The 17858-nt window shown below is 38.5% G+C and overlaps 2 protein-coding genes across 2 annotated transcripts; one reads left to right on the plus strand and one right to left on the minus strand.

Annotated features, from left to right (window-relative positions):
• LOC148080582 (uncharacterized) lies at positions 1-5604 on the plus strand. Its single transcript, XM_087788495.1, has 2 exons — positions 1-203; positions 4004-5604. The coding sequence occupies exons 1-2, from the start codon at positions 185-187 to the stop codon at positions 5269-5271; spliced, it is 1287 nt and encodes a 428-aa protein (XP_087644621.1). The 5' UTR covers positions 1-184; the 3' UTR covers positions 5272-5604.
• A 1861-nt stretch (positions 5605-7465) lies between these two features.
• LOC148080583 (uncharacterized) lies at positions 7466-11910 on the minus strand. Its single transcript, XM_087788507.1, has 2 exons — positions 11826-11910; positions 7466-9439 (listed from the first exon to the last, which is right to left on the minus strand). Exons 1-2 carry the CDS (start codon positions 11842-11844, stop codon positions 8340-8342), a joined length of 1119 nt encoding a protein of 372 aa, XP_087644633.1. The 5' UTR covers positions 11845-11910; the 3' UTR covers positions 7466-8339.
• Between the last annotated feature and the right edge of the window lie 5948 nt (positions 11911-17858).

Raw genomic sequence — 17858 nt, forward strand, 5'->3', positions numbered from 1 at the left:
CTGTGTTGTAGTACATATTTCAGCCGCTAGTTGGCAACAGTGCGAACTAAAAACCAACAACGACGTGAGAAGAAGAAAACTTCCTCACGTGACGTAGTCGTTAACAAAGGATCTTCACTCTCCTCCATTTTCTTCCACCAGAACACACCGAAGCAGCTCCAAACGGAGGAGAATCCTGCTGGAGATGGAGACCATAAATCCAGGTACACACTTATATTTCTATTCAAGGTGGAATAATGACATTGTTCATACGTTGTGTACGTCATTAATATGACGCAGTGTGGATCATGATGTCATGGCGTAAGAGGTCGTGGAAAAAGGTGTGGAAAATAATACTACGTTAAAAGTTTAAAAATAAATTTAAAAGCTGGTAAAAGTACCTCTGCATCCTTGTAGTATAGTATAAGTATTAAAGTATCATATGACCGAAGTATATTCGTATCAGTGGAAAGTTACTTTAAAATGGTGATGCAATATTTATTACTTATTAATAAGTAAGTAAGTAATTTTTATTTGTATAGCGCTTTTCCAGACCAGGGTCACAAAGCGCTTAAACAATCAAAACAATATTCAATAAAGTATATATTTTAAAGATCAAGATAAAACTGATAACACAACAGGAGTTCCAGAAAATCAAGAAAAGCCTGAACTAATAAAAACGTCTTAAGATGTTTCTTAAAGGAGTCAGTAGATCATCAAGCGCAAAGAGAGAGAAGATCGTTCCAAAGCTTAGGAGCAACAGCCTGAAAAGATTTCTCTCCTCTGGTCCTGAACCGTGTGCGTGGAACCATAAGTAGATTCTGATCCACAGACCTCAGAGCCCGAGCTGGGGTGTAAGTCTGGATCAGATCACTGATGGAAGGTCTGACCATGAATAGATCTGAAAGTAAGAACCAGAATTTTAAAATGATCCTGAAAGAAACTGGAAGCCAGTGAAGAGTTTGAAGGATCGGAGAAATGTGAGTTCTTCTACTAGAGCGGCTCAGAATTCTGGCTGCAGAGTTTTGTATGAACTGCAGGCGAGAAGATCCTTCTTGTTTAGACATGAAAACAAACTGTAGCAATAGTCCAGGCGAGAAAGTAATTGGTTACATAACAACATTACTGTCCTTAAATTGTAATGTTAAATAACTTTCACCAACATTGTTTTGTTTCAATACAACAATATAATATTTTATGTATAATATATAATATAATGGCTGCATTTATGAATCACGACACAATGTGACAGAGATACTGTAACTTTATAACATATAACACGTTAATCAATAGAGCTACAGTCTATTAGTGTTTATTCCAACCTTCATTCTGACTTGAATGACAGGAGAGGTGTGGATGTGGACAAGAGAGGACGAGAGGCTTCAGAAGGAATGGTCTAATGGAAAACCAGTATATCGACAGTGCAGATAAAAGTGTCCTTAAACTTCTTCAAACTCAATACTGGAGTTGTTTAGTAAACAAGGTAATCCAGTACCCGGGTACCGAGCCAGCATTTGGATCGGACCGCAACAGCTTGGCGACCTCGCCTCCTGACATCACTGCATTGTAACTACAGCTGAGTGGACGAGGAGCGAGACGGTGTTTAGCGAGAACAAATGGATGGGAAACAGAAGAGCAGGATCACCAAGTGTCACGATTTGACCTTTCTCGCGCTTGCATTTACCCATTTAATACTCGTATTTATTTACTTCGTGATAATAAAATATCCTTTTTGTATTTATCATGGCGCAGTCATCACAATTTAACACAATGACACCAACATCATACGGCCGTTGGTAGATCATGTATAACAAAAGTACAATTTTATAACATTTGAATGTATAATATGAGAGAAATTGGTTATTGAAATGTAATAATGATGTTTTGTCGTTGACAAAGATCACAGGTTTATGTTGCCATAAATAAATCAATGATTATCCTAAGTTGTGATTAATGACTGTCTTGGATCTCTTCCAACGGTTACAGACTATTATCCCCAAATTATGAGATGAACATCGATTCAATGTAGACTTTTAGAGAAGTAAATAATTTGTTCTGTCGGATGGTTGATGCTATAGCTGCCATAGAGGTGACTGACTTCGGTCAAATTCATCTAAATCACCTTAAAATGACTCCCCCATCAAATCTTGGTACCCAAGTCACTCTTGTCATTTTCTGAAACTGCCCTGGTTTCACTGTGTAAACGCTGTTTTAAAACATGCAACACCTAAAGCACAAGAACCCTGACCTTCACACTTCAGTGAACGGCGGGTTATTTACTCAATTCAATTTTATTTAAAAAGTGTCTTATCATAACAAAGTTATCGCAAGACACTTTACAGTTGAAGTAAGACTATAGTGGAGAAAGGAAAAATAGATCCCAGCAATTCAATTCAATACTCATGAAAAATAAAACGGTGCGAGAAGCAAGAGTAAACCCTTCGATCTTAACAGAGGTAGCCCTGGAAGAAAAAAGAGCTGATATATACTATAATACTTTCTATTTATTCACCCTTAACAAGTTTTTAAGGGCAACACGACTTTAGTGTTTTGAATTATTTTTTTCCAAATTATGTGCATTAGAAAATCTTGTGGAAGGCGCTTTACAAATAAAAAAATACTTGCTTACTTTGTGGTAAATGTTCTATAATTTTCTATTAAATATATAATATGCCTTTTTATTAAAATTAAAGTATCAATACCAAAATGTTAGTAGCTTAACAACACTACTGAAACAATTTTATTTACTCATCAATGTTTCTTTTCGGTCACTGGCTTGATGTATTGTTTCAAAACACCTGATACCACGCTCACAAGTAGTATTTCAAGAGGTAGATGAATCAACACACCGTTGACTTAACTTTGATTTGCTTTGCATTCAATTCTCCAACATGAGGAAGATAATGAAAGTGTGCCCATCAAGACACTCCACAGGTTAAGGTAAGACTAGGTTGGAGAAAAGTGTTGACGGCCTCCTGCTGTGACCGGCTGGGAGGAAGGATGGGGGGGGGTAGACAGATGGATAAGGAGAGGAGTGAGGGAGGATACAGTGAGGGAAAAGAGGAGAGTATAGAAGAGTCCATGGAGTTGCTGGAGAGAAATCTGGATCTAATGACTCGGTGGAGGTCCTGGATCAGCAGCAGCTCTGGAGGTGGAGCCCTGGGGTCCGGGAGAGAATGAAAAGTGTGGGTTTAACCTGCACAGGTGATGAATATAAGGCAGAAAATGTTGGCTTTACGGAGAGAAAGCTCTGTGTCTGAAACCCCTCAAACAATCAGCCTATAGCAGCTCAAGCAAAAAGGGCTGATTCAGAGCCTGAGTCAGTCCTAACTATGGGCTTTTATCGAAAAGTTAAGTTTTAAAATGACTCTGAAACACATGGAGGGTGTCTGCACCTACTGAAGCCGGTAGTTGGTTGGACCTTGGTGCTTAGTTTTGATTTTCTATTGCTTATTTTGTGTGTCACCTTATTGTTTTAGTTTATTCTGTACAACACTGGCAGTAAAAGTTTCTGAAGGTTCCGTGCTGCTCAGCTTCTGCTCTCATCAACAACCTAGTCTAGCTGTAGGAGGAAGTTAATATTCGCAGAGCTTTTTCACTCCATTGATGCATTTGCATGTCAAATTTGTGTTTAAATACACCAAAAGAAAAATGAGTACATTTTATTGAGAGTTGTACTGAGTCAATATAACAATTTGGCCTTAAACTACTGGGTTAAAACAACATATAATGCATTACAGGATCAATCACCTTTTAATGATGCATCTCTTGAAAGGTGTTCAAGTCCGGGGCATTCTTTCCAATGTATACTAGGTCTTCCCCAAAGCTAGCATGGGTATTTTCTCAGAAGCACCAAAAGAGGTTATTCAACTGTGACCGATTATATAACATGAAATACGACATGTGTGGTGGCTGTAAAAATTAATTAATTAAAAATATATAACAAGTCCAATGATACAACACCAACAAGAATTCATAAATAGTTTGATTGGTCAGTGACTCAGGTGTGTTTGTGTCCCTGCAGATGTTCAGCAGGTGCTGGTGATCAAAGAAGAAGTTGAGGAACACGAGTGCTGCTATAGTCTGATAATACCAGACGAAGACCATAATCCCTCCCAGTTCTTCCACACTCCTGTTGATGTGAAGAATGAATATGATGACGACACCAACAACCTGACTCCACAAATGAAGGCAGAAGGTGATGGAGACAACTGTGGAGGACCAGAACCAGCCAGCTCCTTGCATACACCTCTCCATCCTGGCCACCAGGGGGGGCTGTGTTCTGAATCTGACACTGATGACAGTGAAGACTGGAGAGAAACCAGTAACACTCAGTCAGGTTCAAACTCTGTGGAGAATCCAAAAGTTCATGTCAGTGAGAAGAAAGATGAAGATCACAAATCACTGATCTGCTCTGGATGTGGGAAGAAATGTTCTTCCCAATCCGGACTCACTAAACACAAAAAAGTCTGCTCCCTTGGACCTTTTAGTTGTTCGTTTTGTGGAAAAAGTTTTTTAAAGAAGGAGAGTCTGAAGGATCACATGATAACTCACACAGTAGAACAACCTTTCACCTGCTCACAGTGTGGTAAATCCTTTGCACGAAAACCGAGTCTGAGAAAACACATGCGAATTCATACTGGAGAAAAACCGTATACCTGCTCTCATTGTGGTAATTCTTTTACTCAGAGTGGGCATCTAAAGGACCACATGAGGACTCACACTGGAGAAAAACCTTTCGTATGCGTGCAGTGTGGTAAATCATTTACTCAGAGTTGTAATCTGAAAGAGCATGTTAGAATTCACACAGGAGAAAAACCGTATACCTGCTCTCAGTGTGGTAAATCTTTTACTCAGGGTGGTAGTCTTAAGACACACATGAAAACTCACACAGGAGAAACACCTTTCATATGCTCAGAGTGTGGTGACTGTTGTGCAAATGCACAGGCCCTCAAGACGCACATGCAGATTCACACAGGAGAAAAACAACCTTTTACCTGCTCTCAGTGTGGTAAATCTTTTTCTGGTAGTTGGCATCTGAAGGAACACATGAAAATTCACACAGGAGAAAAGCCTTTTAGCTGCTCTCAGTGTGGTAAGTCTTTTACTCAGAGAGTGAATCTTAAGGACCACATGAGAACACACACAGGGGAGAAACCTTTCGTATGCTTGCAGTGTGGTAAATCTTTTACTCAGAGTGGGAATCTAAAGACCCACATGCGAACTCACACAGGAGACAACTTGACTGCTGCTGTCAGTGTGGCAAATCATTTTCTCAAAGAGGAATCATGACACTGAAATGCTATCCGTATGGGCAATGTTTTACACAGAAATGTTGGATACAAACATGAACATACACAGTAAAAATTATCGTATTTACCTGTTAAGAGATTATTTCTAGAGACAGAAGTATAGAAAGTGCCTCCAGATAAACACAAACCACAGTCGGGGAGGAACGAACTGAATGGTTACACCTGGTGTAGATATAAACGGCTTACAGAACTATGTTAGAATATAAAGTGATCCACAAGTTTGTTTCTTCGGAGATAAGTAAGACATTGAGACGAGCACATTGTGCTTTTGTTACTATTCTCTCATTGCAAATAAAACTTGTTTGACTTTGAACCATCTCTGGTATTCGTTTGTGTTTACAGTCGGATTTCTAACCTGTCACTTTGCCTCCATAATGAGGAAGGAAAACAACAACAAACAATAAGTGGACACTCGGGATGTCCATGCTTAAGTTTTACACAAAAAGATGGGGGGAAACAATGTAACAACGTAATTTGAGATAAATCATATAATAATGGTTTTATCATGCAGTGCGATTAAACTTAAGTAATTTAATTTACAGTATCTAATGTGAACATTGTTCGCAAGTTAATAAAGGTTATTGAAAGATGTTCACATTTACAAGTTCAATTTCTAATACAAGTCGCATCAATACTATTTCTTCAAGTACACAAGAGTTTAATGGACATTGTTGTTTGGAAAAAATACTTCTATTTGAGCACCTTGAAGTTTTATCTTCACATTCAGTCTGTAAGAGAATATTTGCTTTTCATCCTTTGTAAGATGGAATTACAGCCATTTATATTTACTGTAATTAGTCCAGAAGATCAGTCTGGAAGACTGTAAAGTAGTGATGGCGAGATGAAGCCTCGTGAACCACTGAAGCTCCCAGCAGAGTCATTCATCTTTGGAGCGAAGCCTCATGAGGCTTCATTTGCACGACCATGCCATCATGCGGACAATGGGAGCATTGCATATTTGTGCGCAAATAATTCTGACAATAAAAAAATGTGCTTGACTAACTTGTTTCTGAATTACTTGTTAATTTGTATTCCAAAAAAAGCAGTTTTTCAACAGTATGTTTCTTTATATATATATATATATATATATATATATATAATTTCACAATCTTTGGAAAAAACATTACCGAGCGATTCCCGAACCGGTCAGTTCGCGAGGCATCGAACGTCATCACTACGTCACCTACTACGTCACACGCCTCATGAGAATCTTCCTGAATTACTCGAGACAGTCGGACACATCACTACTGTAAAGTAATATGTGTTACAGGTCATATATTTGCAAATTGTTCTTACTGTGCGCTAGAAATGTCCAGTTTTATTATAAATTAAAATATTTACAATAATTTTAATTAATACATTTTGTATAATTCATTTAAATCAATTGAATTGATGCGAGTGCTTTGTCTAAATATACTGCAATATGTACTTTAATACTGTATTTATTTGTTTTGCTCTATTGATATTTCTTAAGGGAACAGTGCACACATGCCTCACATTGTTACAGAGTAAATTAGAATTGTGCCATTGAGGTAAGAAAGCTGACTATAGTTAAATACATTCTTGAAGTGACTGAAAATTAAGTTGATTTAATTTTAATCACAAGAGTGATTTTTAGGGGGGGGTTCAGTGTATCGCAAGCATGTTGAATTTAATTCAATTGAATATTAATTTGTGATGGAGATTTTAACATTTCCATTAATCCTAGTCTAGATTCCTCAGAGTAGGAGGTACTTAAGACATGCTCTGAGAGGTGAGACACATGCTGCTCATCCATCATCCTCGTGATCTAAGAGTCCATACGTGGAGAGTAAAACATGATCTGTGATAGATTTTGAGATTTATTTTGTTTCTATTTTTTTGCCGCTAGAGGTCAGTATCAGACATCATAATATGACAGCAGGAGTTTAAAAATTGAGCCTATCTCTGAAGGATTAACGTTAAGTAAAAGAAGAAAAAAAGGTTACCATTACTAGTTTCTTTACTCTAAACGATTCTGTTATTCAAAAATACAAATGGCAAATGACAAGAGTGTCCACCCATTGTGCATTTTTTCTTTTCTCCTTCCACAAAACAATCAGATATGGTTCAAAGTCAAAAAGGTTTTTATTCACAAGGAGAGAAAAATAACAAACTTACACCAATGTTCTAGTCTCAATATATGACTTCTCTCTAAAGCAAAGAACTGTTAGGTGACTCTTTATCACAGTTTTGAAAGCTGTTGGTCATCAACTCCAGGTGTAACCACTCCGTTCATTCCAACCCGATGAGTCGACTCACTCTTATCTCATTTAATTAAATGTATGCACAACACTTAGGTTGTGAGTTATTACCACTTCAATATACATCTCTGACACTACTTTTATCCATTTTAGACATTTTACCCAGAAACTTTAAACTCTGCTTAATGTAGGCCGTCTGTCTTTTTATCGACTTCGCTCTCTTGCCTAACAGACCCCTAGATGTCCAATGTGTGACCTTTACTCCTGGTAACTGCATAAACTATTGTGAATATCAGCTGTTGTGCACGTGTACAATCCAAATAAAAGCAACCACAAAATAAACTGAAACAATGGAAAAAAAGAAATAAATCAGAATCTGGGGGCTGTGTTCAGTCATATGCTGAGTATCAAACCAGGCACCACACACAAGCTAACCAGATTTATGAGAGGGCTTAACCAATTCTCATGTTATTAAAGAATTCTTCTTAGGGTCTACACTATGCGAGGTGGTCCAATTGTAAGATAACGATCTTGTTAACATTCAGTCCAACATGGAGAAGATTTAGTATCCTGGGTCTGTGAAGGATGAATGGATGCTCCTAATGATAGTTGACTTACACTCTGGAAATATTAATGGATTTATTCATCATGTCTGCCTCAAGGTCCCCAATCACAGTAAAGGTTTTACCAAGATTATTGTTGTGTACCCAATCATTGTCCTGCACTGAGTGCATCTAAAAGGTTTTTCTAATATTCCTCCAGATTGTCTGTGTAAAAGGATATCCATACCGAGAGCAGATGAAAGGTTGGTGCATCCTCATGAGTGTCATGATTCCTCTTTGTGAAAAATGTTTACCACACTGACAGTAGCTGTAAGGTTTTCTCCAGTGTGAGTTCCCATGTGGGTCTTCAGATTTCCACTTTGAGTAAAGGATTTACCACACTGAGAGCATATAAAAGGTTTTTCTCCAGTGTGAGTTCTCATGTGGTCCTTCAGATGCCCACTCTGAGTAAAGGATTTACCACACTGAGGACAGATGAAAGGTTTTTCACCTGTGTGAAACAGCATGTGTCTCTTCAGATTACAACTCTGAGTAAAAGACTTGCCACACTGGGAGCAGGTAAAAGATTGTTTTTCTCCTGTGTGAATCTGCATGTGTACCTTCAGATTCCATCCATGTGCAAAACAATTACCGCACTGTGAGCAGATGAAAGGTGTTTCTCCAGTGTGAATTCTCATATGGGTCTTCAGATTACAACTGTTAGTAAAACGCTTATCACAGTATGAGCAGATAAAAGGTTTTTCTCCTGTGTGAGTTCTCATGTGCGTCCTCAGATGCCCACTCCGAGGAAAGGATTTACCACACTGAGGGCAGATGAAATGTTTTTCTTCTCTGTGAGTTCTAATGTGGTCCTGTAGAGTCTTCCTCTTTACAAAACATTTTCCACAAATCGAACAGCTTAAAGGTCCTAGACCGCAGACTTTAGTGTGTTTACTCAGTCCAGATTTTGAAGAACATTTCTTCCCACATCCAGAGCAGATCAGTGATTTGTGATCATCATCTTTCTTCTCACTGACATGAACTTTTGGATTCTCCACAGAGTTTGAACCTGACTGAGTGTTACTGGTTTCTCTCCAGTCTTCACTGTCATCAGTGTCAGATTCAGAAGACAGCCCCCTCTGGTGGTCAGGATGGAGAGGTGTATGCAAGTAGCTGGCTGGTTCTGGTCCTCCACAGTTGTCTCCATCATCTTCTGCCTTCATTTGTGGAGTCAAGTTGTTGGTGTCATCATCATATTCATTCTTCACATCAACAGGAGTGTGGAAGAACTGGGAGGGATTATGGTCTTCGTCTGGTATTATCAGACTATAGCAGCACTCCTGTTCCTCAACTTCTTCTTTGATCACCAGCACCTGCTGAACATCTGCAGCGACACAAACACACCTGAGTCACTGACCAATCAAACTACTAATAAAAGGTTGTTGGTGTTGTATCAGTGGACGTGTTATATACTTGAACGTCAGTAATGAATACTTACAGTTATCATGTCATAATTCTGGTATGCTATATCGTTTCTCACTGCTAAAAAAACTCTTTTACGTCTTCCGGGAGAATACCCAGGTCAACTTGAGGACATACTGTCGAATGTTTGTGTTCTTCCAGTTCGTAATGACCAGAACAACCTTCAAGAGATGCACCCGAGATGCATTTTTAAGTGCAACTAATGTGTTGATTTAAGTGTGTTGTTGTGATGTGTGACTCTATTGTATCATCAGTGTGTGTGTGTTGTTGTGATGTGTGACTCTATTGTATCATCAGTGTGTGTGTGTTGTTGTGATGTGTGACTCTATTGTATCATCAGTGTGTGTTGTTGTTGTGATGTGTGACTCTATTGTATCATCAGTGTGTGTTGTTGTGATGTGTGACTCTATTGTATCATCAGTGTGTGTGTTGTTGTGATGTGTGACTCTATTGTATCATCAGTGTGTGTGTGTTGTTGTGATGTGTGACTCTATTGTATCATCAGTGTGTGTTGTTGTTGTTGTGACGTGTGACTCTATTGTATCATCAGTGTGTGTTGTTGTTGTTGTGACGTGTGACTCTATTGTATCATCAGTGTGTGTTTGTACAAAACTCTCTTTTCATTTAAACATTTTTTTATTAGAAAATGATCTTAAGCCCCGCCCACTGAAAACACTTTGCAATTCTGGAGATTAAATCTTGTTGATCATAACCACACCCACTCTGCTGTGATTGGTCAATCATGGAGGTTTGTCACTGTGTGTCATCAATGGTCTCCATCTCCAAGAGATTCATTGTATAAACAAAGCGGGGTGTGATTACAGCTGGAGGAGGAGTGAAGCCATTATTACGTCATAATGGACTCTCGTAACCTCTTGTTCGTTCAGATTTCAGAGCAACTTTATAAAGTAATAAGTTTAAAACATGGTCATGATGAAGAACTTGAACTTGGAAGAAGAATCCCTTCATGAGTCATTCCTTACTTAAAATACTGTGAATGATGAAAAGACGCTTCTGGAACTCCTGTTGTGTTATCAGTTTTAATTGTTTAAGTATATACTTTATTGAATATTGTTTTGATTGTTTAAGCGCTTTGTGACCCTGGTCTGGAAAAGCTCTATACAAATAAGAGTTACTTACTTACTTACTTACATAATATTGACCTTCTCCTCGTGTAAATGAGACAGGTGGTATTTGACGTGCGCATGAGATATTAGTTTATTTATTTATAAAACCAAATGTAGTTTAAAGCAAGGAAGACTGTGAGTTGGCTTGTATTTGACTTTTTGTTTCAACAAATAAATAATTATTTCAGCGTGTTTAAGTACTTTTTGAACATCTTGAGTATATTCTTACATCACCATGATTATAATAAACAATTAATGAATTCATGATTTTGCTCATAATAACAATGTTAAAAAAAATGTTCATATCGTTACATCTTTATCCTAGAAAAGCGTAAAAGTTTTGGTTCTGGAATTATTTTTGTGGTTACTTCATAAGATCAACACCTCACTTAGTTTGTTGTGTGTTGTTACAACTTTTTATTGCACAGACCACCTCTGTTTTTTTGCAGGTGACAAAGTTTACAATTGAACTGCATTTTCTTTTTGTTCTCAAAACGGCATCAGGTATCTGGACCATAGAAGTGAATCGTGAATCACAAATCTTATCAAGTCATTTATCTTCCTCGTCCTCCGTTATCCACATCCACACCTCTCCTGTCATTCAAGTCAGAATAAGGTTGTAATAAACAATAATAGACTGTAACTCTATTGATTTCACGTGTTATATGTTATAAAGTTACAGTATCTCTGTCACATTGTGTCGTGATTCATAAATGCAGCCATTATATTATATATTATACATAATATATTATATTGTTGTATTGAAACAATAAAACAATGCTCGGGAAAGTAAAAGTTATATAAAAGTACTTTAACACATTACAACTTAAAGACAGTAATAATGTAATGTAAGATTACATGTAAAATTACTTTATAACGATAATATGTAATAAATGTTGCATCACCAAGTAACTTTCCACTGATACTAATATACTTCATTCATATACAACACTTTACTACTTCTACTTTACTACAAGGATCAAGTAATTAGTAATTTTACCAGTTGTTAGTTTATTTTAACTTTTAATGTATTATTTCACACACCTTTTTCCACGACCTCTTCCGCCATGATATCATGATCCACACTGCGTCATATTAATGACGTACACAACGTATGAACAACGTCATTATTCCACCTTGAATAGAAATATAAGTGTGTACCTGGATTTATGGTCTCCATCTCCAGCAGGATTGTCCTCCGTTTGGAGCTGCTTCGGTGTGTTCTGGTGGAAGAAAATGGAGGAGAGTGAAGATCCTTTGTTTACCACTGAGTCACGTGGGTTTCTTCTTCTGACGTCGTTGTTAGACTTGAGTTCGAACTGTTGCCAACTAGCGGCTGAAATGTTTACTTCAACACAGTCGGGAGTATTTAGACTGTTGATAGAAACATCCAAGGCTGGTTTAAAATAAGGAAAAATGGGAGCTTGTTTTTTCAATTGCTTATTTTTTCCGTTACCTTGTTTGATTTATTATCCTGTACTGACACCATAAAAATGTGATGTTTAATAAAAGTTTCGTGTGAGAAAAGTTAGGATTTACTACAGCACTATGTTAGGAGAACGACAAAGAGCCTGATAGAAAAGGTTTTACTTTAATGTGTTAAATGTCGTTTTCATCTTCAACAGTATAATGGTTCCTGAACTTCTGGACCAGAGGAGAGAAATCCTCCCAGACTGTTGCTCCTAAGCTTTGGAACCATCTCTGTGTTTGATGATCTACTGACTCCTTCAAGAAACATCTGTGTTTGATGATCTACTGACTCCTTCAAGAAACATGTGTGTTTGATGATCTACTGACTCCTTCAAGAAACATGTGTGTTTGATGATCTACTGACTCCTTCAAGAAACATCTGTGTTTGATGATCTACTGACTCCTTCAAGAAACATCTGTGTTTGATGATCTACTGACTCCTTCAAGAAACATCTGTGTTTGATGATCTACTGACTCCTTCAAGAAACATCTGTGTTTGATGATCTACTGACTCCTTCAAGAAACATCTGTGTTTGATGATCTACTGACTCCTTCAAGAAACATCTGTGTTTGATGATCTACTGACTCCTTCAAGAAACATCTGTGTTTGATGATCTACTGACTCCTTCAAGAAACATCTGTGTTTGATGATCTACTGACTCCTTCAAGAAACATCTGTGTTTGATGATCTACTGACTCCTTCAAGAAACATCTGTGTTTGATGATCTACTGACTCCTTCAAGAAACATCTCTGTGTTTGATGATCTACTGACTCCTTCAAGAAACATCTCTATGTTTGATGATCTACTGACTCCTTCAAGAAACATCTGTGTTTGATGATCTACTGACTCCTTCAAGAAACATCTGTGTTTGATGATCTACTGACTCCTTCAAGAAACATCTCTGTGTTTGATGATCTACTGACTCCTTCAAGAAACATCTGTGTTTGATGATCTACTGACTCCTTCAAGAAACATCTCTGTGTTTGATGATCTACTGACTCCTTCAAGAAACATCTCTGTGTTTGATGATCTACTGACTCCTTCAAGAAACATCTCTGTGTTTGATGATCTACTGACTCCTTCAAGAAACATCTGTGTTTGATGATCTACTGACTCCTTCAAGAAACATCTGTGTTTGATGATCTACTGACTCCTTCAAGAAACATCTCTGTGTTTGATGATCTACTGACTCCTTCAAGAAACATCTGTGTTTGATGATCTACTGACTCCTTCAAGAAACATCTGTGTTTGATGATCTACTGACTCCTTCAAGAAACATCTGTGTTTGATGATCTACTGACTCCTTCAAGAAACATCTGTGTTTGATGATCTACTGACTCCTTCAAGAAACATCTGTGTTTGATGATCTACTGACTCCTTCAAGAAACATCTGTGTTTGATGATCTACTGACTCCTTCAAGAAACATCTGTGTTTGATGATCTACTGACTCCTTCAAGAAACATCTGTGTTTGATGATCTACTGACTCCTTCAAGAAACATCTGTGTTTGATGATCTACTGACTCCTTCAAGAAACATCTCTGTGTTTGATGATCTACTGACTCCTTCAAGAAACATCTCTATGTTTGATGATCTACTGACTCCTTCAAGAAACATCTCTGTGTTTGATGATCTACTGACTCCTTCAAGAAACATCTGTGTTTGATGATCTACTGACTCCTTCAAGAAACATCTCTGTGTTTGATGATCTACTGACTCCTTCAAGAAACATCTCTATGTTTGATGATCTACTGACTCCTTCAAGAAACATCTCTGTGTTTGATGATCTACTGACTCCTTCAAGAAACATCTCTGTGTTTGATGATCTACTGACTCCTTCAAGAAACATCTGTGTTTGATGATCTACTGACTCCTTCAAGAAACATCTGTGTTTGATGATCTACTGACTCCTTCAAGAAACATCTCTGTGTTTGATGATCTACTGACTCCTTCAAGAAACATCTGTGTTTGATGATCTACTGACTCCTTCAAGAAACATCTCTGTGTTTGATGATCTACTGACTCCTTCAAGAAACATCTGTGTTTGATGATCTACTGACTCCTTCAAGAAACATCTCTGTGTTTGATGATCTACTGACTCCTTCAAGAAACATCTCTGTGTTTGATGATCTACTGACTCCTTCAAGAAACATCTCTGTGTTTGATGATCTACTGACTCCTTCAAGAAACATCTGTGTTTGATGATCTACTGACTCCTTCAAGAAACATCTGTGTTTGATGATCTACTGACTCCTTCAAAAAACATCTCTGTGTTTGATGATCTACTGACTCCTTCAAGAAACATCTCTGTGTTTGATGATCTACTGACTCCTTCAAGAAACATCTCTGTGTTTGATGATCTACTGACTCCTTCAAGAAACATCTCTATGTTTGATGATCTACTGACTCCTTCAAGAAACATCTGTGTTTGATGATCTACTGACTCCTTCAAGAAACATCTGTGTTTGATGATCTACTGACTCCTTCAAGAAACATCTCTGTGTTTGATGATCTACTGACTCCTTCAAGAAACATCTGTGTTTGATGATCTACTGACTCCTTCAAGAAACATCTGTGTTTGATGATCTACTGACTCCTTCAAGAAACATCTGTGTTTGATGATCTACTGACTTAGTTCTTGTCGTACAGAACATTCACAACACTTTCCTGTATTGGCCACTTATGCTCACTCCATTCATGTCAGGTACTGACCACTGCACTTTTCTAAAAGCGACTAATCTCATGTTGTTTTTATTACCAGTCACTGGATGCAGTAAGTTGGCCGATCAAATTATATGAATATCCTCAGCCAGGGACTCATCATGAACAACATTTTCTTTTTCTCTTTTTTCACTTCTTTCTTTATTCTCTTATTTACTTCTTTGCAGCAAAATTCAACATTCTTGAGCCCTTGTTTTCCGACTTCATTTTTCTCCTTCTTTTCACAGTATCTGTTTACTGAACTCTTCAAATCACATCTTCCAGTAAATTCATATCCTTTCTTCTATTCATTCTTCAACATAATTGTTACTTGTTTCTACATCCCATGAATGAAACATCTCCCTCTAGAGGAGCAACTTGTGCTATTTTTAAATTTCCATTTTTTTTTCATTCATTCATGTTCTACCGCTTTATCCCGGGGTCGGGGTCACGGGGAGACTGGAGCCTATCCCAGAGTCATAGGGCGAGAGGCAGGGGACACACTGGACAGGACGCCAGTCTGTCTCAGGGCACACAAAGACAGACAATCATTCACACACACACTCATACCTACGGACAATTTCCCAAAGTTCTTAATTTCCATTTTGTCTTTTTTAAAAGCTTTTCATCTTAAATGTGACTTTACTTCTAGTTTTTATTTGTAAGGATTTTCCCAGGATTTTATTCTTATTCTGCGTAATCAATTACTTTAGATTACCGTACGTAGTCAAGCATGTTAGTCAACCTTGAGTAGTAAATTATAGAGATGGGTCAATGAGGCCTCATGAAACAGACATTGTGTCATGAACAGTGTCTTACATTTTAAAAGGCCACTAGATGACAGTTTGAAAATGAGGCCAAGTTTCATTGACTTAGTAGATCAGAGCCAAAGGTTTTAAAGCAGAGAGTGACATCTAGTCTTTTAAAATGAAGACACTGTTTCATGACAGTGGCTTTACCTGCAAACTGTTTCATGAGACCTCATCAGCCCATCACTCGTAAATTACTTTAAACTAATAGACCAGCTTTACCTTACTTTAGAGTAATTTGATGTGACGTCCTGCGCCCTGCGCTTCTTAATGATCGTGTCTACTTCAAACGACTGCTTCAGTTTTCACCGTGAGGTTTCCACAGTCCTGCTGCTTCAACAATGATCCCCAAATATACGCCGTTTGGTATTTTTAATAAGAATATCTCTTGTAAATAAGTACATTTTAAGGCCTATGGTCTCTGACCATTTACACAGTGTGGACTTTTGTGTACTTATCTTACCATATCTGAAGTCTCTTCTCAACTTTATTTATAGAGCACTTTAAAACAACAGCAGTTGATAATAAGTGCTGTACAAGAACATAAGAATATCAGCTAAAATAAGAACAGTCGAAAACATGATAATACAATACAAGCAAATAATACAAGTCAAAGGCACTAAGAACCGCTACCAAGTTCAATGAAGTTTTAAAAGCCAGGGAATAAAAGTGGGTTTTGAGACTAGTTTTAAAAATTGCTTCGTTGATTCCGTCACTCTGGTCGACAAGAGTTCCATGTTCAGTCTCTGGCCTTCCAGAGGTTTTTTATAATGCTGTGTACACAGTCTCTCAGTAAGATGTCCACTTTTCTCCCGTTGATCAGATTTTGGCATCCGACTCCAAGGACCAATTTGTCAGGTTAGAATCAGGGACACGTTACTGTGATGAAGGTCTTGTGTTGTCGGGATTTAGAACTGTTGGCTGTCAGCCTGTGACGCTTTTATCATCATCTCTGGAGATTTGAATCATGCCAACCTGGACTCTACACTGCCTACTTCCCACCAGGCGGTAGATTGTCCCACAGGAAAATTACAGGACAATTAACCTTATTTACACCAACTTGAAAGATGCGTGCAGAGCCAAACCTCTTCCTCCACTTGGAAGGTCTGATCATAACCTGGTCCACCTACAGTCAATGTACACTCCTCTGGTGCAGAGACAGACTGTGACCACTAGGACAATCAGAAAGTGGACACCAGCTGTGGAGGACGCCATCAGAGACTGCCTTGACACCACAGACTGGGATGTGCGGCTAAAGTCTCATGGTGAAGACATTGAGGGTCAGACACACTGTCTAACGGATTATTTATATTTCTGCTTAGATGTTGTCGCCCCTACTAAGACTGTTTGCTGTTACTAATAATAAACCGTGGGTGACATAGGAGTTCAAGCATATCCTTAACAGGAAGAAGGTGGCTTTCAGGATAAGGTACTCCAGGTACGCGACGTACTTGGGAAGATTCGTCCAGGGATGGCTGCTGGTCCTGATAAGGTGCCTGCTCACCTGCGCTGCTGAACTAGCTGAGCCGCTCCAGCATGTCTTCAACCTCAGTCTACGGCTGTGGAAAGTACCAACCCCATGGAAGACTTCCTGTATCGTTCCAGTCCAGAAAAATATCTGGCCGAGCGAGCTGAACGATTACAGACCGGTGGCACTGACTTCACAGCTGATGAAGACACTGCTGGTCCTCAAACATTTCAGGCCACAAGTTCAGCACGTACAAGACCCCTTGCAGTTTGCTTACCGACCCGCGGTTGGGGTAGAATTTGCCATCCTTCACCTCCTGCATCGAACCTACTCCCACCAGGATGAAGGAAGCGGCTCAGCGAGGATCCTGTTCCTGGACTTTTTTTTAGCACCTTTAACACTATCCAGCCCACTGTGAGGCAGGACAAACTGACAAATATGCATGTGGACTCGTACCTGATCTCGGACTATCTTACTGATTGACCACACTTCCCCAAAACTGAAGAAAAATGCCCCATAGTAGTTTTTGGCTGAACAGTGAACTAAGATGCCATTTTCACTTCTTACATTTGTAAGTCTGACGCCATGATATCATGATCCACACTGAGTCATATTAATGACGTACACAACGTATGAACAATGTCATTATTCCACCTTGAATAGAAATATAAGTGTGTACCTGGATTTATGGTCTCCATCTCCAGCAGGATTCTCCTCCGTTTGGAGCTGCTTCGGTGTGTTCTGGT

Source organism: Callionymus lyra, chromosome 4 (genome assembly GCF_982586985.1).
Source record: "Callionymus lyra chromosome 4, fCalLyr1.hap1.1, whole genome shotgun sequence".
NCBI lineage: Eukaryota > Metazoa > Chordata > Actinopteri > Syngnathiformes > Callionymidae > Callionymus > Callionymus lyra.